The sequence below is a fragment of the Phytophthora sojae genome, assembly GCF_000149755.1.
Source record: "Phytophthora sojae unplaced genomic scaffold PHYSOscaffold_1, whole genome shotgun sequence".
In the NCBI taxonomy this organism is placed as follows: Eukaryota; Oomycota; class Peronosporomycetes; order Peronosporales; family Peronosporaceae; genus Phytophthora; species Phytophthora sojae.
The window spans coordinates 8,237,144-8,258,403 of NW_009258115.1; the positions used below are offsets into that span (position 1 = coordinate 8,237,144).

A 21,260-nucleotide genomic window follows, 5' to 3' on the forward strand; every position below is an offset into this window, starting at 1 on the left:
GTAGTTGCGTCACAACTGACTGAGCCAACAGGACAGTGATCCGACGAGCATTGAGTCTGACAGTAAGTTGAAGACACCTACCCGACAGACAGAATTCCTCTACGCGACTCGATACGAGCTAGAGAAGCAACCGGATGATGAAACGAAGCAAATACTGTGCTCGACAGTTATGCGTGTCCAAGGCAGCGGTGAAGAAACTTCCTCAATGGTATTTACCTGCTGATGTTATCGAGTTTGAACCGGAGGCATTTGCCTGCGGGTCTTTTGCTTCTGTGCATCGGGGCAAGTGGGGACATGGTACCAAAGTGGTCGTGAAGCGTTTTCTTGTTGATGGCATGGCAGTCGACGAACGGACAAAGCGCAAGATCGAAGCGGAAATGAACCTGTGGTACCAGTTTAAGCACCCTAACGTAATTCAGATGTTTGGCGCCTCGCACGTGAGCTCTCCTCCGTTCATTGTGTGCGAAGATGCGACTCACGGAGACCTTTGCTCCTTTCTCGCCGAATCGGAGACCAACAAGAGATACATGTGGCAGCTCTTGTACCAGGCAGCGCTTGGGCTAGACTACATTCACCAGGTGAAAGTAGTGCACGGGGATCTCAAGCTCAACAACATCCTTGTGGGCTCGGACGGGCTGGCAAAACTTTCAGACTTCGGACTCAGTACGATTCGAACTTGCTCGACACTGTCAAAGCCATCGGGGAGTCTAGAAGACAGTGCGGGTGCTTTGCGATGGAGAGCTCCAGAATGTTTGACGAAGGAGCCAACGTTCGCATCGGATGTATACTCTCTGGCGATGTGCATTCTTGAGGCCATAACTGATCAAGTTCCGTTTGGTAGACTGGACGACGAAGCTGTACGCGAGAATCTCCGGAATGGTAATATTCCGGTGCGCCCCGAAGGAATGGGCAATGAGTCGTGGGAACTCGTGGTAGCGATGACGCGCACCGATCCATCGAAGCGTATGCCCCTCGCACAGGTGATCGCGAAGATGAATAGCTTCAACGAGACTGAGCTGGAGCTCCAAGCTACAACAAGGCGATGCAGTGTTTGCGATTCAGAAATAGTCGGGTGGTCCGCAGCACAGGCACCAGCTTCAATCGACGGAGCGACGACTGCGACTCGTTTGTCTGACGTGACCGTTTCTGGAGTCGAGAACTTGGTTCAGACGGCACGTACCGGAAACGCTTTTACGACTCTCACTACAGAAATTGCGGCTGGTGATCCTGGGCGAATTGAACGTGCGCTATTGGTACTTCTTCAACAATGTGTCAATGAGGAACAACGCGAGTTCGTGCACAAGGAAGACAGAATTCCGATTCTTACTACACCTTTGTGCGGCTTACTTCGTACCAACGTGCAATCAAATCCGAAAGTCGCAAAATTCATATTGCAAATTTCTAGTTAGCAACTTCAATTACGCATTCAAAGATAGAATTACGGCAATCAAAGTTGGACCAGAGGTCCAAGATCTCCATGGCTACGTAAGCTGGCGTGCTGTGCTCACGCCAAAACGGAAGACGGAGCTGCGCTCGCGCCAAAAGCAAGGGCGCGCGGTTTGGCGCGCACTATAGCCGACGCCGACCGAGGGGAGCTCACTTCGCAATTCGCCTTCTTCTTCGCAGATGTCCCTCCAAGGCCGCGTTACTCGCCACACCGTCCTCGAGAAGCAGCGTCCTAAAATCCCGCATTAAGCGAGACTTGGCTACGCAATCTACGATCGCTCGCGTGAGCCAGACAGCAACGGTGAGATCCTCTCCATTTCGGAACGCCAGATGCACATCCTGGAGCGCGCCGCGACCGCTAACATGAACGTGATGACCCCAGCGCTGGTGGCCAGCATGGAGCTGCACTGTCGCGACTTCGTCACCAAGGCGAACAACGAGGACATAGTGTACGGCATGTAGCAGGGCTCGTCGGACCAGTAGTAGTAGCCTACTTTACTGTACGAATTTGATTGCCGTAATTCTATCTTTGAATGCGTAATTGAAGTTGCTAACTAGAAATTTGCAATATGAATTTTGCGACTTTCGGATTTGATTGCACGTTGGTACGAAGTAAGCCGCACAAAGGTGTAGTCTGGTGAGGAACGGACGCACATACTTTACCCAGCTATATGCTCTGGAGTGTCTGAAGTGGTTTGCGCTCTCTGCTGCGAGGGTGTCCAAACTGGAACTGAGTGCGCTACGAAATTGCATTAAGGATGCTTCGGCATCAGAGCTGGGAGCCGTGGTGTTCGCTCAGCAAGGTGATAGTGATGAACAAAAAGAAGAAGCAGCGGTTGTCGATGTGCATGCATGGCTCTACAAGGAAACTGCGACGGTTGCGAGAAGCTGGGGTAGTGGGTCCGCTGGTTTCCTTATTGAAAACGGGAAATGACACATTGAAGCTGTGGGCTGCTGAAGCAGTGAGAAACCTTACCATACATGTCAACCGGAATCGAGAGGAGATGATGAAATCGGATGCAATTGACCCGCTCATCGCACTATTGGTAGTTGGAACAGAGCCACAAAAGCTCGTAGCAGCTTTCGCCTTGGGAAATCTTGCAATAAGCAATGATGCGAGGGATGAAATCGCAGGAAAAGGAGCGATTGCACCGTTGGTTACACTTGTGCGTTCAGGAAGCGACTCACAGAAGTACGCAGCTGTTCAAGCACTGGGAAATATGGGCTCATCGAATTTACTACATGATGGATACGGGACGGAGATTACACGCAAAGGCGGAATCGCACCGATTGTGTCGCTGTTAAGAAGTGGAGCTGATGTTCTGAAGGAGGCCGCTGCGTACGCTTTAGGTTACCTTGCGTACAGCAGCGACGCAGAGGAAGTAATGGTTGAGGAAGGAGCCATTACGCTGCTTGTAGGACTCCTGAGCGAGGGGACAGACCAACAAAAGTATTTAGCCGCCAAGACATTCGGAGTTCTCGCAAAGTACGACCCTACCAGTAGCGACATCATTCGTGAGGGAGCTATTCCGGCATTAATCTCGCTTCTACGAGGAGGGACGGATGAGCAGACAGACGGTGCTTCCTACGCGCTAAGATTCCTCGTAATTTCGGATGAAAACCGAGCTGCAATCGCCCATGCAGGGGCAATTCCACCTTTAATCGCGCTTATTCGCAGCGGTTCCAACGAACAGAAGGAAAGCGCTGTGCGTGCATTGTTGAGCCTCGCTGAAGACAACGACGAGAACCGTATCGCGATCGGAAGCGAGCGAACTATCCCCCTACTCGTCGAGCTTCTTGGAAGTAGATCGGATACACTCAAGCGTCACGCGGCGACTCTGCTTGCAAGTTTATCTCGTGTCGAACAAAACCTGGAGGAAATCGTTCAAGAACGAGGTATTTCCCCGCTTATCTCCTACTTGGAAGCTGGAACAGAGGATCAAAAGCGTTTGGTAGCTCATGCGCTTGGGGATGTTGACGTGGAAGAAATTGCAAGCGAGCCTGACATAGTGAGCGAGAGCCCTATATCACCTCTGGTCGCGCTACTTCGAACCGGGACAGATGAACAAAAACGTTATGCTGCGACTGAACTAGGGAATCGAGCCTGCGACCCGGGCGGACGAGCTGAGATTGGACTCAATGACGCGATCCAACCTCTCATGAAGCTTTTACAAACGGGGAAAGATGAGCACCAGCGTTTGGCGTTGTTTGCCCTATCGAAGCTTGCTATCGGATTCTTTAGCCGAAGTGAAATTGTGAACTGTGGGGGCATCCCCATTTTCGTGAGGCTCCTGCGAAATGGAACAGACGAGCAAAAACAATATGCTGCCAGCGCTCTGGGGTACCTGCCCGAGCTAAGTGACGAAAGCCGCAGGCTGATTGCGAGCGAAGGTGCTATCGCACCACTAATTGCTCTACTACGAGGTGGAACTGACCCCCAAAAGGATGGTGCTGTGCATGCATTGGCAAACCTTACTAGACGCAACCCTGAAAATTGCACTGGGATCGCGCAAAGGGGGCTATTCCGTACCTGATCCCGCTGCTTCGAACAGGAACGGACGCTGGGAAGCGCTTGGCGGGCCTCGCACTTGGAAATCTTGCACTGATTGAGGAAAACCACGCGGAAATTATTCGCGAAGGAGCGATCGTGCCTCTCATCACTATCTTACGAGCTGATGTTGACGAACCGAAGGAATGTGCTGGGCAATCTTGCGGTTAATGATACGAACCGCGTTGAGATTGCTCGTGAAGGAGCCATCCAGCCTTTGACTGCGCTTCTTCAGGACGGCACTTTAAGTTCACTAAAGCGCTATTCCGTCCTGGCATTGGCCAATCTTGCCGACGGCAACGATAATAACTGTCGCGATCGTCCGTGCAGAAGCTATTCCGTCTCTTCTCACTCTTTTATCCGATGGGACAAAGGAGCAGAAGGACGAGGCAGTGCGGTTGCTTGTCCACCTTTCATTCGTTGGAGAAGTCGGCATGGAGATTATCAGCAAGGGAGGCATTCCACCTCTCTTAACTCTTCTACGAGCTGGATCAGAGGACCAAAAAGAAGCCGCAGCACGCGCACTGGGGAATCTCGCTCACGGCGGCGAAGCGAATGCTAAGGAGATCGCGCGTAAAGGGGCGATTCCGCACCTCATTACACTACTTCGAACTGGAACGCAAGACCAAAAGCGCTATTGTGCACTTGCGTTGGGGAATCTGGCGCGCACGGACGCCATCAGAGGCGAGATTCTAAGCAAAGAAGCTCTGAAGCCTCTTGTTGCACTACTGCGAGATGGAACCGATGCGCAGAGCTGTGCCGCGGCACTTGCAGTGGGAAATCTCGCTGATAGCAGTGGTGCCAATCATGGTGAATCGCGCGGGAAGGAGTTCTGTCATTACTCGTGACTCTAGTGCGCGACGGCACTTCTGAGCAGAAACGATGTGCCGCTGGTGCGTTGGCAGTGTTGTCGAGAAATAATGAATCAAACCGTTCCGAGATAAAGGGAGAAGGCGGCTGATGGAACTTGTTAGAAGTGGCACAGATGCCCAAAAGGAGCTGGCAAAGTCGGCATTGGGGAACTTAAACGCTGGTGGTTGCTGCGTTCTCTTGTGATCCAAACAAAGCCGTGCTTTGCACGGGGAAGCTCTGGATTTTCGAGTCTTTTTTCCATTTTTTATTTACATGCATTGTGCTTTGAAGACTTTTGGTACTTCGGACTGTAACTTGTACGACTTATTGATAAATCGTACTCGAGTACGAATTGCTGAAGTCGTGGATGGTCAATCAGCACTAAGTAGTGAGCATACGCCATCTCCTGCATGATTGAGCACATCAGCACCTTTTGGCAATTTTAGAAAGTGCCATTTCCGAACCAAACCGGGTTCGAGGCTCGACTTAGCAACTCGCATTCAAGGCCACTATGATTTACCGCTAAGTGCGAACACAAGTAGTGCACTACATACTGGATGCAAAGCACAATACTTGGGCTGTCTACAGGGCCGCTCGCTTGATATGGGTCGTGATGTTTTGATGAACGTTTACAGGTACAGTATTGCCCCACTTGTGTATTCACTAAACTTCGTCTTCAATATATTTAATAAAGTAAAAGGGATTGTAGGTTTCATCAAGCGCACGTACAGTTGGCGTTTGTAGTAGGTGGCGGCTTTCTTGATCGACGTCTTTGACAAAGACTCTGTGCTCAATGAAGCCACCCAGTTTCGCCGGTTGTGCCTTGTCGATCGTTTAGATTGCTCGTAGGTGATCCTCTTTCCGCGCAAACTGATTATCAAGCGGTGTTTGAGGTGTAAACCACTCACTACCAATAGGACACCGGAGAGCACGCCAAGCAAGGTATCATTAAACATGGTATTGAGTTGACATGGTGTTCCGCTGAGTTTCGACTCGTCGATCTTAATATTTAAAGGGTTAACGCGAGACTCTGATTTGTTTAACACACATGGTTATTTTTAATCTATTGGAAGGGTGGGGGGCGTCGGTCTGTATAGTACAGGTTGTAATGAAGGCTCCACTGCAGCGTGTTCATTTACAATACAACTCATCAGAGCAACGCGATTGAGATCCTCCAACACTAGTCATTGGGCGAAAGCCCCATGATGGCGAGCTTACTTGCAGTGTTTCCGGCGTCCTTGCCGCTCAAATATTTAAATGAGGGCACGCTAGCAAAGTATATATTGGTGTGCTGATGAGGCATTCATCTCACTTATATCACGTTCTACTATTTGCTTCCACAGTTTAGCAAAGATCCTGCTACGGTTTCCGAATACGGTAGCTTTGTTTCCTCTGGTAAGTATACCTCTAGTATTTAATACTCTGGTATATGATATTACAGGTACATATGGTTGTTGCTCGAGTGAGTGAGTTTCATGATCATCATTATGTTCGATATGTATTGGGGCACAAGCAACATTCAGTTTTGTCGTGAAATGATTGCGTCGGTTTAACGCAAACATAAATCTATTATGGTGCTATCATTTCAAAATTGGTAGGGTTTTTGGAGAATAGTCGAAAACTGGCAACGAGAAGAATACATTCATAGACTTCTAGAAGTATCAGTGTCGAACTTAAATTGGCTTGGCCGTCACTGACGCTTGTACAGCCATGTCTGACCGAGTTCTGTCATCCCCGATAATGGTTCGTTCCTGACCCAGTCCTGTCACTAGCTAGGGTCGCTACCTTCTCCCAATGTGTCTGATCATAATTGCGAGGCGTCATCTTCGCTATTCGCGGCAGAACTTTGGCACTGCATGAAGCGCTAAATAGGTGGGTGTCGGTTCTTTTACAATGCTATCCTCATCTTCTGAGCATGGTTGATGTTCAACATTGCACGAGATCCGCAGGATTTCCCGACGGCCATTTTCCTGCTCGCTCACTCCTGTTCAAGCCTTCAACAAGTCCCCGCGGTTCTCTTCAAAGTATGAACACCTCACTGTCGAAGATCCTGCAGTATGGCGACGACATGAAAGAGATCCGCCATGTATGCGTGAGACTGCACCTTCGCCTGGATCATGTCTTCAACGCGATAGGGAAAATCGAAGTCAGCGACCAAGTCCCCCAGCGTGAAGCGCTCGCCATTGTTCTGGCCAAATGTGTGAGCTGCTTCGAGCGCTACCACGACAAACGTCTAGTGCGACATCTTTCCAAGTACCAAACGCTGATGGACGACTTACGCGCGGTCAACGAAGATATCGACGGGCTCTACACCGTGCTCAAGGTGAATCCTCCTGCTGCGATCGCAGACTGGAAGCAGCAGTGGGAAGCTGACCGACGCGCCCAACAGGAAGTCATGGAGCCCATCGTGCTGCTCAATCGACTGGCAGTCGAGCCGATCCGTCCAGGTCTGGATCAGGAGGGGGAGGTTCAACCGGAAGCGAAATCCAAGAGCTGCAACGCTTGCAACGCCTCGATTCCTGGCGACCAACGAGTGTGCTCTAGCTGCGGCACCTACGTGTTTGACATCTTGGGTTCAAGTCTAGCCGCGTCTGAGAAGAAGGCAGACACTGAAAACCCTGTGGACAATTCCGAGACCAGTCCTCTTGAGAACAACGACGACCCGGAGAGTACGCAGGAAGACATCACGCAACTCTTGGAGCACGTGAGGACTGGAAATGAAGATGAGAAGCGAGTGGCAACGGAAGAACTCGCCAAACTCGTCGTCAGCCACGACGAGATCCGAGCTCACATCGTGGAAGAGGGCATCCTCCCCCCGCTGGTCCACCTTCTTCGCACCGGAACGGACAGGCAGAAGTCCTGGGCCACGAATGCTCTGGTGGAAGTCGCAGCTATGAACGACGGTACGCGTGCTGCAGTAGCGCGTGAAGGGGCCATCCCTCCCTTAGTCGCGCTAGTGCGGGATGGCACTGAGGAGCAGAAGCGATTGGCAACCAACGTCTTGGCGCATCTTTCGTCCAGCAACGCCGCCGTAAGAGTCGAGATCGTTCGTGAAGGTGCCATCCCGCCGTTGACAGCACTGGTACAGACCGGAACCGACGCTCAGAAGCAGTCGGCAGCGAATGTCTTGGCGCATCTGGCCAGCAGCAATTTGGCCTTCAAAGCCGATATCGCTAAGCAAGGAGTGATCGCACCGCTCGTCAGTCTGGTTCGCACTGGAACAGACGGACAGAAGATCTGGGGTGCTCATGCTCTGATGAACCTCGCATCTCGAAACGATGCCAACCGAGCGGAGATTCTTCGCCACGGAGCGAAAGCCCCACTGATGATGCTCGTGCGTTCGGGTACAGCGGAGCAGAAGGTCTGGGCGTCGAAAGCCATGGACAAACTGTCCAGCACGAAGGCCATCAAGGCGAAGCTTCGTCTTGGCATCCGCAACTTCTTCACCTGCAAGTAAGAGATAAAAAATAAGGTGGAGTCGGGGTAAGAGAAAACATTTAGTACACTAATAAATTATCTTTTCACATTGCACAAACAGAAGAGCTCCACAAATAACCGGCTATCTTAGCAAAGTTGTGCTTGTGGACGTGGAAGGCATTCCTTGTTTTAGCTAAGCTGTTAGACCTCAAGAAGTTCCACAACAAACGGGTTGAAATGAGCGTCCTGCTGGACTTGGCGGTCCCCGGCTTGGGGTCGGTGGTGGATGTTCTTCTCCTAATTGTGCAGATCGGGAAGGAGATGGTGGAGGTCCAGCACGCGTGCGCTCGCCTGCATCATCGACTGGAGCTGACGTTCAATGAGCTACTCAGCATGGAATGGAAAGGCCAGCTGCCTCAAAGCGACATGTTACACAGCTACGTGGGAATTCTAGCGCGAAGTTTGGGATGTCTTGAGCACTACCGATCCTAGAAGTTGGTCTACCGCCTCATCAAGCACCGACAGATGATGCACGAGCTTTTCGCGATCAACGAAGACATCGACGTGTTTTTCCAGATGTTTGCTCTAGCGACGACGGGTGCCGTGATGGACTGGAAGCGGCAGTAGACAGCTGAGGAGCACGCACAGCAGCAACTACTGTCTGTCACGGCTGACAACTCGGCGCTGATATTACGCGAACTCCAAGACAGTCGGGTCCAACCTGAAGCGCTGCTGGCACTAAAGTATGAACTGGAAAAGGGCAACCAACGGCAAGATCGAGGGATGATCCAGGTCATGAGCTCGATGAAGAACCTCATCACGCAGGCGGCCAATGTGTCTGATGAAAAGCTACCGCTGTGGTATCTTCCCTCTCATGAAGTAAAATTTGAGTCTGACGAATCCGATAGCAGACCTGTTTGTCCGGCCACGTGGGATGGAACGCACGTAGTCGTCAATTTCTTTGTCGACGAGGACAAGGAGGCAATTGAGAGAGAAATGGACATGTGGTACCAGCTAAACCACCCAAACATTGTGAACATGTTTGGAGCCTCCCACGTCAGCTCCCCCCCCCATTTATCGTTTGTGAGGACACGAAGAACGGCAATTTGTGCGAGTTTCTGGCCCGCTCAGAGCAGCATAAGCGACAAATATGGCGACTGCTGTACGACGCTGCGCTCGGGATAAAGCATCTCGACAAGAAGAATATCGTCCACGGTGATCTAAAGCTCGCAAATATTTTAGTGGGCGTTGATACGAAAGCCAAACTGGCGGAATTTGGTCTGAGTGCAGTGCAAAACACCTTCGTTCCATCTCAGATGACAGCATACGCAAAAGCGACGGAGACCTCTTTGCGCTGGCGAGCGCCTGAGGGTATGAGGAAGGCTCCGACTTTCGCCTCTGACGTGTATTCTTTCGCGATGTGTATGTATAATAGAAGCAGAGGCCAACCAGATCCATTGGATGATGAATCCATCCGCGAACGTCTCAGGAACGGCAAGCTTCCGGATCGACCAGATGAAATGACGGACGAAGTGTGGGAGCTCGTTCTCGCCATGACCAATGCGGATCCTTCAAAGCGCATGGGTCTCCAGCAAGTGATTGACAAACTAGCAGCACTGAAAGCCAACGCACCTGAAGTGCGCCTGGAAATGACAAGTCTAAACGTAAGTGAACGTGACCCAAGTGCCACTGCTGATCTTATGGCTAAACTCTCCACTGGACTTGACACGGAAAAAGAACGCGCTCTCTTGCTCCTTCTCCAGAACTGCGTCAACGCGACGTCATATGCAGCTTGAATGGTATCCAACTCCTGACTGCACTTGTAAGGAATGGACGTACCTATTTCACGCTCTCGAGTGTTTGAAGTGGTTAGCGATCTCGACTGAAAGAGTATCTAAACTAGAACTGAGTGCACTGCGAGATAGTATCCAAGATGTCCCCCACCAGGAGCTTGACGTAGACGCACTGAATCATGGCACAACAAGGAGAAAGAGAACGCAGCGCTACGGTGCGCCTGCATTGCACTAAAAGGAAGCTGTCGAGAACTTCAGAAGGCTGGGGTGATAGAGCCGCTTATTGGGCTACTTAAAAGTGGTGATGATACGATTAAGCTTTGAACAGCAGAGGCACTGAGAAACCTCACTATCGACGATGAGACCTGCAGATCTGCGGTCGTGGACAACGGAGGTATCAGCCCACTTCAAGCGCTTCTGATACTTGGTACGGATTCACAAAAGTTGGTCGCGGCTTCGGCGTTCGGGAATCTGGGCCTGAGTGCCGATGCTAGTGAAGCCATTGCTCGGAAAGGGGCGATCGCTTAGTGGCTCTTGTGCGTTCGGGAAACGATTACCAAAAGTACGCCGCGGCGCAAGCTCTAGGGAATATCAGTAACGAGACCGATGCGTACAGCGCTGACATCATACGCAAGGGTGGTATTCCGGTGCTTGTCGAACTCTTACGAGATGGGAACCATTATTTAAAAGAATGCGCAGCGCATGCGTTGGCTCGCATTGCATGCAGTGAACACGTCTCGAAGGTTATTGTCAGCGAAAGGGCTGTCACTCCACTTGGTGTGCTGATGCGCGAGGGCAGCGGTGTTCAAAGGCACAAAGCTGCGTTTGCATTGGCGAAACTTGCCAGCGACAGCAACGAGCTTCGTGTGGAAGTCGGAGCAGAAAATCCGATCGAGACACTCGTTGGTCTTCTGCAGAATGAAGACGACGAGCATGTTTGTGAAGTGCTCACCGCTCTGCGGGAACTATCTCGCCGGAACGACAAGAATCGCGACGAGATAGTGCGCCAAGGAGCCATCCCCTCGCTTATTTTGCTCATGAAAGGAGGAACCGACGAGCAGAAGGTGGGCGCACTGCGGACGCTTGGTAACCTAGCTCGTGCAAATGACGCTAATGGGGTGGAGATCGCTCGCGCGGGTGGTATCGCTCCACTGGTAGAGATCCTTCGAAACGGAGCAGACCAAGAAAAAGAGCAAGCAGCTATTACACTGGGAATTCTGTCCAGCAACGATAACGGCACCATTCGCATCGAAATCGTACGGGAGCGAGGCGTTCTGGCATTGATCGGGCTACTACGTTCCGGAACGGATGCGCAAAAGTGTGGAGCTTCAAGTGCGATAGCCAATCTCGCTCGCAATGAGGGAATGGGATCGACATCGCACGGGATGGCGGGATCCCGCTGCTGGTGTCACAGGTTCGAGACGGAACCGATGAACTAAAGCACTTTGCAGCCTGCGCATTGAGGATCCTCGCGTGTAATTCTGACGCAAACCGCATCGAGATTGCACGAGAAGGAGGGATTCGACTCTTGTGGATCTTCTTCGAACTGGGACAAACAACCAGATATGCAATGCTGCGAACGCGCTGGGGAACCTTGCAGCTAACAGCGCCAATGGGGTCGAGATTGCTCGTGAGGGGGCCATTCCGCTGCTCATATCACTCGTCCGAGTTGGAACGAACCTTCAAAAGTACTATGCTTCGCACGCCCTCGCAGGACTTGCATGCCATAGTGATGACGCGTGCGCTGAGATTGTACCCCAGCGAGCGATTCCACTGCTGGTCGACGTGGTTAAAACTGGCACTGAGGAATCCAAGGAGGGCGCTTTGACTGCCTTAACCTCTCCAGACCGGGGGCCGAAAAGAACATATGCAGCGTAATTAGACTTGATGTTTGTATACAAGAATGGTTAGGGAAGATAGGATGCACGATGAGCACTAACAAGGCCATGCTAATACTGAATATAATCTGCATATTGGCTCTAGTGTGACATACCCATGCTGAATAATGCTACTTACCACGGATAGTGACAGGGTGCCTGCCGAACAGAAACTAGTGTCTAGGGAGTCCCGATTTTCAAAAAATCGGAATTTGAAACTTCCCATACAAAAACATAAATACAATGTAGGTGTGTCACCTCTAGGCGTTCTGTAAGCTTGTGGTACGTCCGGGGGCATTCTATGCACTATACAAACATCAAATGAAATAGACATTCAGAAACATATCCAGGGGGGCAATCAGGTACCATTTCGTACATAAGACAATACCTAAGATGCAAGTTAGGATGTGTTGTTGCAGACAGGAGCATGTCATTCTGTAGTTGAAGCAGCAGCAAAGATCACCAAGTTTGATCACCAAGTCAAATTCGACTGACTTCAACACCGAAGTAGTTCGTTGCATGGATCCTTCACAACTAACTACACACACTAAACAAGTGCTACGTCTGCATTCATGCATATGATATATAATGATCGGATGTAATTTACCGCAGTGTTGGTGTAGGGAAGCTAGTAGTTCTACAGTTGGGTACTCCAATTAGCTGGTGCTTAGATTGATTGATGTCAATGACATGCAGTCAACCGGAAAGCAACGATTACCAGCACGTCTCGCTAATGGGAGAGCCACGTTGCACCCACGACTATGCGTGTGGGTATCCATAGCATCACACTAGGAACCGCATCGACTGCAATTGTGTTTCTCCAAATTGCTTATATTAGTTTACATACTTTCACGTTACTACCACTCGACCTTGTCATTACGAGTGCAAGCCAAGTCAGTTTTCCTCTCGTTCGCCCGTCGGTCAGATCAATGGATCCCAAAGCGGCATCTCTGGCTTCGCCGGAGTTCTTCTCAGCTCGTCTATTTCGCTACAATTTCATTCGAGTCGTCGTCTTCACGCAGGCGGGCTCGTTTTCGGGCTGATCATGGCTGCTTGGTCACCGAAGTCTCCTTCAACAACACCAATATTGCTCAGGTTAGGTCATGTAGGCTACGAGGCAGCATAAATATGTAATACTGCATACAATGCAGTATACAGGACAGCATGCTATACAACGTACCATTGTTCGGAGCACGCCATTTCCCTTCAAGCCCTGGCGTCGTCGTCGTCGTCGTTTGCATCGACGCGAGGAAGCAGTCACAACAGGTGTGAATGCGGGTAGACTTGAGCACCGGGATATCGAGGAGTTCTTCCGCAAGCGCTCGGAACGGTAGGCACGGATGCAGCGGGTTGAGCAGCTCGACCGAAGCTCGACAGTTTGACTGAGTGCGATAGCTTGGACAGCTACAGCAGCAGACGCTCGCCTGGAAGCGGTAAACACAACTGGAATAAGAATAATGGAAATTTTTTTGTTAGGAAGCATGAATTTCGTAGACATCTCTGAACAAACCTTACCAAGCGCTAGAGGAGCACCGCACGGAGGAGGGTGTTATCCTTCTACATAACAAAACGTGCCAAATGAAACAGGTTAGCAATAAGGTATAGCATGCGCTTGCTATGAGCGTACCATTAGCGTCGTATTCGAGCGTCGATGTCTCGCATGAATATCTGTGACTCATGTTGATTCTCCCGCCGACTTGAGCCCTGGCCGCGCAAATTCTCGAATGAGGGCGATTTTGCAAAAGCGGCAAATGGAAGCCGCTGTGAGGCACCCAGTCCGATACCTCGCAGATTTTGTCCAAATCAGACAGTGGGTCCCGTGCCCTTGCCAAACATTATATTCCGAATTTTGACAAATGCCGGTCTTTGACATCTGGAAAAATAAAAAGGCGCGAACAGAAACTAAACGTAATTTTATCTTGACGTTTGGATAGTGGTGTGTCGGGGGAAAGGACAGTCATACAGATTTCAAGTCATAATTGGCTTAAACTGCATATATGCAGTTTAAGCTATCAAATCTAAGCTGCATTATGCAGCATCCGGTTTGGAGGGGTTAAACAACATTGCATATGAAAAAAGTTCAAACTGCGCTGACATTGAGCGTGAAGGAGTTATCCCCGACCTCGTGCGACATCTTTCCGATGGAGTCGAAGAAAATAAGCGTTTGGCGACGCTCATCCTGGGAAGTTTGGCTGAAGAGAGCGAGGAACATAGAAGCCTGCTCGTGGAAAAGGGAATCGGCTCTTTAATTATCCCCTTCATACCATCAGGTAATATTGGTTTAACTACTGCTGCCATTCGTACACTGGCAATTCTCCTGGAATCTAAAGATGCAACTAGCGCCAAACTAGCACGTGATGACGCTATTCCGCTGCTAGTTTCTCTCGTCGAGACTGGCATAGAAGCCCAGAAGTTTTATGCGGCGTTGGCGTTGGGGACACTTGCTGAAGATATCGAGAACAGCACTTTGATTGCCGCAGAAGGAGCAATTCCTCTATATTTGGTCCGCGACGGAGACGAAGATGAAAAGGAACATGCAGCGTATGCGTTGGCACAGCTCGCAAACAGTGCTACAAACGGCCCCTTGATCGTCGCCTCTTGTTGCTCTTGTAAGAGAAGGAAGTGACGGCGGGAAGGAAGAGGCAGTTTCGGCTCTAGCAAACCTTGTACGAGGCGCGCCACGTGAACGGCACAATGGTTGCCGAAGCGGGTGGGAAGGAACCGCTCCGATTGCTCTTGCGGAAAGGAACGGAGGAAGAGCGAGACAATGCGGCGATCGTATTAAGCAGCATGCCAACCGAAAGTTGTTGTGCTCTGCAGTAGAGAGGTTCCGGCTGCTATCTGAACAGAGCCAAAGTCATGAACAAACTCTCCAGCGCCAAGGCCTTTCATGACCAAAACCTGTGCATCTACAACTTCTTAATTAAGCGAAGACGAGATGGAGCTTCGGGTAGGTGCATTTAGCGGGGTGAATATATTGTTAAGCCGACAATCCACATTGCACTGAAAACGAGGGAGACACTTCAAACTTTGATGATAATGCTCGATCGACGGGAGTCTTGACTGCAGTGCTTGGGGTTGATTGGCAGCAGTTGGAGCTTCAGCGTGGTCAATTCTTGACGGCGACAAGGCAATTCTTGGTTGCAACTGGAAGGAGGGGCTGGGCCTCTCCGGTGCCAGATCTGTCTTCTCGAAGCTTAGATCCTCGTCGATGCCCGTGCACCAGATGAGTCGTTCTTGACACTCGCACAGGTTGCGCGTGTTGGGGCGAATTTGGCCGCAGTCCTGGCAGAAGCGATACTCCAGTCCGGGCTCGGATACGACGAACCGCGGGGTCTCGGGCTCATGCTCGTACTCGGGCTCAGCGGTCTCCACGCCCTTCAGTGTGTAGTCGCATTAGCGAAATGGGTTCGAAAAAAAATACTCAAGTACTTAAGTACTTAAGTAGATGCATACAAATATAGAGATACAAAAATAGATTGGCTTTTGGAAGTTTGATCCTTATTTGGATGGTCTAAATTTGGTCTAGACTGGATAGACTATTTCAGCACTACATTCCGTTATTCTTGGATTTGGTTACCCACAATTGAGCCAAACTCGACTTCGTATGCAAGCAAGGAATTATCATGGGTAACTCAGACGTTATTTTAGCATATTTATGCTTGAAATTCTACTTTGTAGTTCAGGAGAGCATCACCCGGTACCCATGAAAGTGTCTGCTCCAGTAAAAAGGGGTGTACAGGGTCATTAACAGGCCTTGCCTTCCGAACCGTCAGTGGGGATGTACCAGCAGTGCTTAGTCGCGACACCACCGACCTTCATGTCCTTGATGTTCTCCGTGAAGTTCCAGTTCTTGTCCGCCGTGTGGTACTGCAGCTTGAGCCAGTCCTTGGACGCCGACAGAGACATAAATCCGTACTCGTCACCGGTGTAGGCCCACTCCTTCTTGACGTACTTGGCCGCGAAGTCAGGGATCGTGCTCGCGAACTCCTTCTTCATACCGCCGCCAGCTCCGGTCTCCACGAAGTGCATCTTGAGCGTGTCCGCGTAGTCGTGCTTCTCGCCGTGGGTGTGGCCGTAGACGAAGGCCTGGATGCCCGTGCCACGGAGCGCGTCGAACCAGCGGTTCATGCCGTCCTCGTGGTAGTGCTGGACCGGGGAGAAGTGACTACTGACAATCTTAAACGTCGCCTTGGACGCCTTGGCCTTGGCCGCAAGCTGCTTGCGAGAATCCTCGGCCCACTCCGAGAACTTGGCCATGCACGTGTCATACATGGCGGTATCGCCTCCGCAGCAGTACTTGTCACCTCGGGCGATGCTGCCACAGCCACCGTTATCGTTGCCCGCGTAGCCGTAGCACTGGCAGCAGACGCCGTGGGCGCCAGCGATATCGGCGTCGTTCATGTCAACGTTGAAAATGTCGATGCTCACACCAGTGGCTGGATCTTCGATGTGGTGAACGTAGAAGCGGTCGTCCATGTGCCAGCGGTTGTTGTTGGGGCTCTTGTACGACGACTGGTACCGGAGCTTGTTGTCCAGACCCTGGAGCATTTCCTGCGTGCTGTTGCACCTGACGAGCTGCTCGCCGACGTTGCAGACGTAGTTGGCGCCACCGTAGTCGTGGTTGCCCATGACGTTCACCCAGGGGACGTTCTTGATGTTGGCTCCATTGTACTTGGACTCGTACGACGTCTGGAAGCGTGCGACTTGCCCCTCCATACTGTCGATACCCGTCCAGTAAAAACTGTCTCCGAGACCGCAGACCGCATCAGGCTTCTGAACAGCAGCCTGCTGGTCCATCAACATACCCACGATCTCCTGGGCGTGGAGGTCGAAGTTGTTAAACGTGCCTCCGCAACACGAACCCCTGTCCGTAGTGGACCCCCAGTCACCGATAGCGAAGATAGACACAGGGTACTTGGCCGTGGCAGGGTCCGACGTCGCGCCATTGGTAGCGCCCACCATGGCGAGCAGCACGGCAGCGTTGGTCAAGGCCTTGGGGCTCAGCATAGCTTTCAGGCTTGGCGGGTTGAGCTCCTCTAAGCGAAACGAAGAATGAGCAGTGGTGCCACCGGCACACTGAGTCTACCGATGCTTTGGCAGGTGGCTGGACCAACGGGATACATGGCACTGAAGCGATATCGTCATATGGTGCGACGAGAAAGTCTGTCCCATCCCTTCGCGATTCATGGCCCGGATAGTTTTTTTTGCTGTTTGTGGCAGGATTTGTTGCAGGCGATTAATACCCCAAACCAATACACTAAATTACCAGGTTTTACTAAGTGCAAGAACAGTATTAATGCATGTTTTGTAAACGTGTACATGAAGTGCACTACATAATGTTGTGTATAGTCCGCTGTGTTTCAGGAGGGGAACACGCTAGGAATTGGGATTTGTTTTTGGTGCCTTGTGTGTCTGATAGAACTTGATTTCACGTTTGACAACTCTACTCGTGGCTAACAGCATGCACTGTATTTTGTACTGTATGGTTAAGATGACAGTACCATACATAATCCAGTCAAAGACGTTAACACCCTCGGGGTGTTGATGCAGCTAAACACGACTCCAGCATCAAGGAACTCGCATGGAAGCACCGAAAGCTGTGCAGAGGGAGATGTGCGGTGATGTCAGCAACACTGTTGGAAGCTGCAACGTTGATGATGGCTATTGTCGCAGCCATTCGTTTCTGGAATCATAGCCTGCGTAGGGTTACACTTGCTTTTTGCGTGATTAAATGCACGAACTCGGGTTTGCGGGGTGTCCCTGCCATGCTTCATATATGTCGGCTAATTGAGTGTGGGGGAATAGCCTATTTCCCTCAAGTTTCCCAGTTGAAATAGCGCGAGAAGAATTTAACTAGTTATCTCTTCATTACTTTCAGCGACTCCGACAACGGAATCTGCCAACCAAAGCTGATGGGGTTCTTAGCATCGCTGTACTAATATTTCTGCAACTTCTAAATACTTCAACTTTCTCATGGCTACTGTACTGTACTGATGCCCGCCTATCTCAAAAAGGGATCACTTGGCCTGATGAAACCCTGTTGCCACGTCGATCTAAAGGCATATGGGAGAGCCGATGGAAACCCCATAAAATCTGGTCTAAATCAACAGGCTTCTATTAAAAGCATTCTGGGGGTGCAACCCCCAGACCCCCGCAGTAGAAAAACTACCTCCGACTGTGCGGCAACGGGTCCGTTCGCTGGAATGCTCGTCGCTGGGCCCGCCTCCGCAAATACCGCGCGGGTTTGCTGTGGCTACGCTCCTCGCAACCGCTCACTACAGCTCTCGAATATGGTCGACCTAACCCGTATACTGTGGACTTTTCAATATTTTTGTGGATTTTATATATTATGTCAGGCATATTGTGACCCCTATCCTATCCTTGCTCTTATTGACGATAACACGATAAGTTATCGTGCGCTCGGCGGTGAAAAGATTTGCGATCGGATGGCTTGACGCTTCTGGGACGAAAGCAATCTCTGATAGCGCTACAGTACACCCCTCTACACACTCGTACGATATTGTAGTTCCAAGCCGCCACCTTCAACCTTAGTTAATGTGTTTCTATACAGACAATGACGATAAAAGACCCCCGACAGAAAACACGCCATCGTCGGCGACTCAAAAGACGCCATCAAATCAATTCTGCTACCAATCAGAACAGGGTTTGTTCCAAAAGTTTGCTCAGATGTGTATTTTATACACCAAACGTTCAGGTTTTGTACAGATGTAAGTTGTTCAGCTTAGCCGAGAACTCTGCCGAAATAGTCACGCGGGGTTTTTACTATGGAGACTCCCCACCAAGTGGTGGCGTCTTTCACCGTCGTTGCCTGTAGTCCTACAGTACATAGGAACTGTGTCGGTATTATATAATAGTAAGTCCTATCCTACCTATAATACAGTATCTGGCACAAACCATCAGACTCCATGTTTGCGCGCATGCTTTCGGCAGGAGAAGAAATCGGGATGCTACATGTACATATAATGAACAGTTCATCAACATCTGAATACGTTGGACTTGTTTTATGATCAGCCCTCGTTCGTCGCTCGCAACTTGCACAGAACGGCAGCCAGCAGCGACGCTGCCAGCGTGGCTGTGCTGCAAATGAGTAAAGTCCCTTTTTGCAGCAAGGTTGCCCGGTCTGTTTCACAGTACAAACTCTCCAATACTGTGCTGCGTAGTCGAGCTCTTGTTCTGTGATTCCCAGAACGGATTTCTATGTATTTACTTTAGAGCGTGTACTGGTAACAACAGTACCTACGTAGCGTAGTCGCATGAACCATGAGCACCTTTTTGACAAGGGTTTTGACAATAGAAAACAGACGGCGGATTTCAGGCGGAAACCGTCTGCCAAAATCCACCAGACGGCTGCGACATAGCGGCAATCAACAGTGATGAGCATAACGCAAAATTTGATGACCTACTGGCTTCAAGGAACGCCATTGAAGATGACGACCGTTGCAGGCAGAAGGTGAATGAGCCAGCACATGCGGACACTAAACTAAACCTGTATTTGCCTTCACCAGCCATGCGTACGGGCTCAGTATCCAAGACGAGATGAGTATAGCTTTCTACGCAAACGACTGCACTTCACGAGTCAGGAATATACGAATTCGTGTGTGCAGATTGCGCAGTTATTATAGATTAGTCTGGCATCACTAATTTATATAGTAGTACGTTAATTATGAATGGTTCTAAATAAGTATTTCATATACTTGTACTAATGTAAATAATATTTACTATTGCATATTATGCACTCACAGTATGGACATTTAAATTAGTACCCAAATTAGTACTAGTATACTCTAGTCTGAGCAGAATACTCCTATTACAGAATTCTGCCCGAATAAGGAACGGGTGTATAACTAATAGCCTCACATATTTAATATTATTTTCCATTCGATGTGGCGATAGGGGGATGTGCAAGGTACTGCAAGGTACTGAGGTGAAAAATCCAGTGCCAATCATCCACCCTCGTTTGAAAAATGGCGCGCATTTAGCGATCTTACTAGACTTCAAACTACATGTATCGTAGTGGTAGACTCGCACTTTTTCTTTTGCACCTCGCCCCACAAGCCCACCTCCTCCCCCACTCCACCCATGAAGTCCACACCGTCCAAGCGTCTGCGCCTCACTTGGTCTGAGAAAGTGGGCATCCTCGACAAGGTGAAGGGCTAGATAATCCCTACGAGGTCGACCAGTTGACAGCGCTGTTGTGGTGCGAGGATGCCTGGTCAAAAGTTAGTGCTTCGACCATACATCACTGTTGGAATCATTCCGGACTCGTTGCTCTTCAGTTCATTTTGAAATTACTAAATCAGTACATTGGAAAAGCATACTCCACTTCACATCAATTTATATATTCTGCGTCTTTATATATATCCGGCGTTCCTTACTCGGGCAGATTACTGTAGTTGTTGTGCAACAAGATGCTGCAATACTCCACCATCGTCACTGTCTGTCTTTTTACACTCCAAGACAAAAAGATATGGACACCACCAAAAGTGGCTGTAACTTCGTCATTTTTTATCGTTTTAAGGTGCGGTTTGGACTAGAGTTGCAGAACACGCTGAAAAAGATCTGCACGCTGCTAACACGCGCGCTTTTGCGCTTCTTCAGGTAGCTCACATACAAATCACTGGTTCTGCCCAGGTGACAAAACTTATGGACAGCTAATCCCCATACAAAATGCTATATTAACCAAAACCCCTTACAAATGATACAACTTGGACTTTGTATGGGGCGACAATGGAACCAGCCTCACGACGATACTCGTGACGTTAGTCACATATCTGATGGTATTATCGTGTACTAGAAGGTGTGTTAAGTAGCCTGTAATAAATTCATCGACCATCGCACAAAAATGAGCAAGTAGTAAGCAATTGAAATTTCGAGTGGTGGCTACCATGTATTATCTGATGATTTGCGAGGCACGTTCAGTTGCATCCTAGTTAGTGCCAATTTGTAGCTCTGTATGCTGCTATCTGCTGGATATACGATTGTCTTCTTCATTCTAAACTGTTGGTCGATGATATATGGCTCAGTACTAAGGTAGAGTTGAGAAATCATGGGTTCCTTTGTCGCCCCATACAAAGTCCAAGTCGTGTCATTTGTAAGGGGTTTTGGTTAATATAGCATTTTGTATGGGGATTAGCTGTCCATAAGTTTTGTCACCTGGGCAGAACCAGTGATTTGTATGTGAGCTACCTGAAGAAGCGCAAAAGCGCGCGTGTTAGCAGCGTGCAGATCTTTTTCAGCGTGTTCTGCAACTCTAGTCCAAACCGCACCTTAAAACGATAAAAAATGACGAAGTTACAGCCACTT

The 21,260-nt window shown here is 49.9% G+C and overlaps 5 protein-coding genes across 5 annotated transcripts; 4 read left to right on the top strand and 1 right to left on the bottom strand.

Annotated features, from left to right (window-relative positions):
* Window positions 1-335: 335 nt before the first annotated feature.
* Window positions 336-4,842, top strand: PHYSODRAFT_322624 (hypothetical protein; the record flags this gene model as incomplete). The annotated part of the gene is made up of 4 exons (XM_009518021.1): window positions 336-1,176; window positions 1,739-1,895; window positions 2,753-3,837; window positions 4,325-4,842. The coding sequence occupies 4 exons, from the start codon at window positions 336-338 to the stop codon at window positions 4,840-4,842; spliced, it is 2,601 nt and encodes an 866-aa protein (XP_009516316.1).
* Window positions 4,843-7,241: 2,399 nt separating this feature from the next.
* Window positions 7,242-8,303, top strand: PHYSODRAFT_466740 (hypothetical protein; the record flags this gene model as incomplete). The annotated part of the gene is made up of 1 exon (XM_009518022.1): window positions 7,242-8,303. One exon carries the CDS (start codon window positions 7,242-7,244, stop codon window positions 8,301-8,303), a length of 1,062 nt encoding a protein of 353 aa, XP_009516317.1.
* A 1,951-nt stretch (window positions 8,304-10,254) lies between these two features.
* On the top strand, window positions 10,255-14,559 carry PHYSODRAFT_468873 (hypothetical protein; the record flags this gene model as incomplete). The annotated part of the gene is made up of 4 exons (XM_009518023.1): window positions 10,255-10,354; window positions 11,101-11,374; window positions 11,574-11,795; window positions 14,274-14,559. Coding segments are annotated over 4 exons (882 nt in total), but the record flags the coding sequence as incomplete, so codon positions are not given.
* Window positions 14,560-15,680: 1,121 nt separating this feature from the next.
* On the bottom strand, window positions 15,681-16,943 carry PHYSODRAFT_467435 (hypothetical protein; the record flags this gene model as incomplete). Its single annotated transcript, XM_009518024.1, has 2 exons — window positions 15,681-16,850; window positions 16,896-16,943. The coding sequence occupies 2 exons, from the start codon at window positions 16,941-16,943 to the stop codon at window positions 15,681-15,683; spliced, it is 1,218 nt and encodes a 405-aa protein (XP_009516319.1).
* A 3,152-nt stretch (window positions 16,944-20,095) lies between these two features.
* PHYSODRAFT_476559 (hypothetical protein) lies at window positions 20,096-20,350 on the top strand (the record flags this gene model as incomplete). The annotated part of the gene is made up of 1 exon (XM_009518025.1): window positions 20,096-20,350. A coding segment is annotated over one exon (255 nt), but the record flags the coding sequence as incomplete, so codon positions are not given.
* Between the last annotated feature and the right edge of the window lie 910 nt (window positions 20,351-21,260).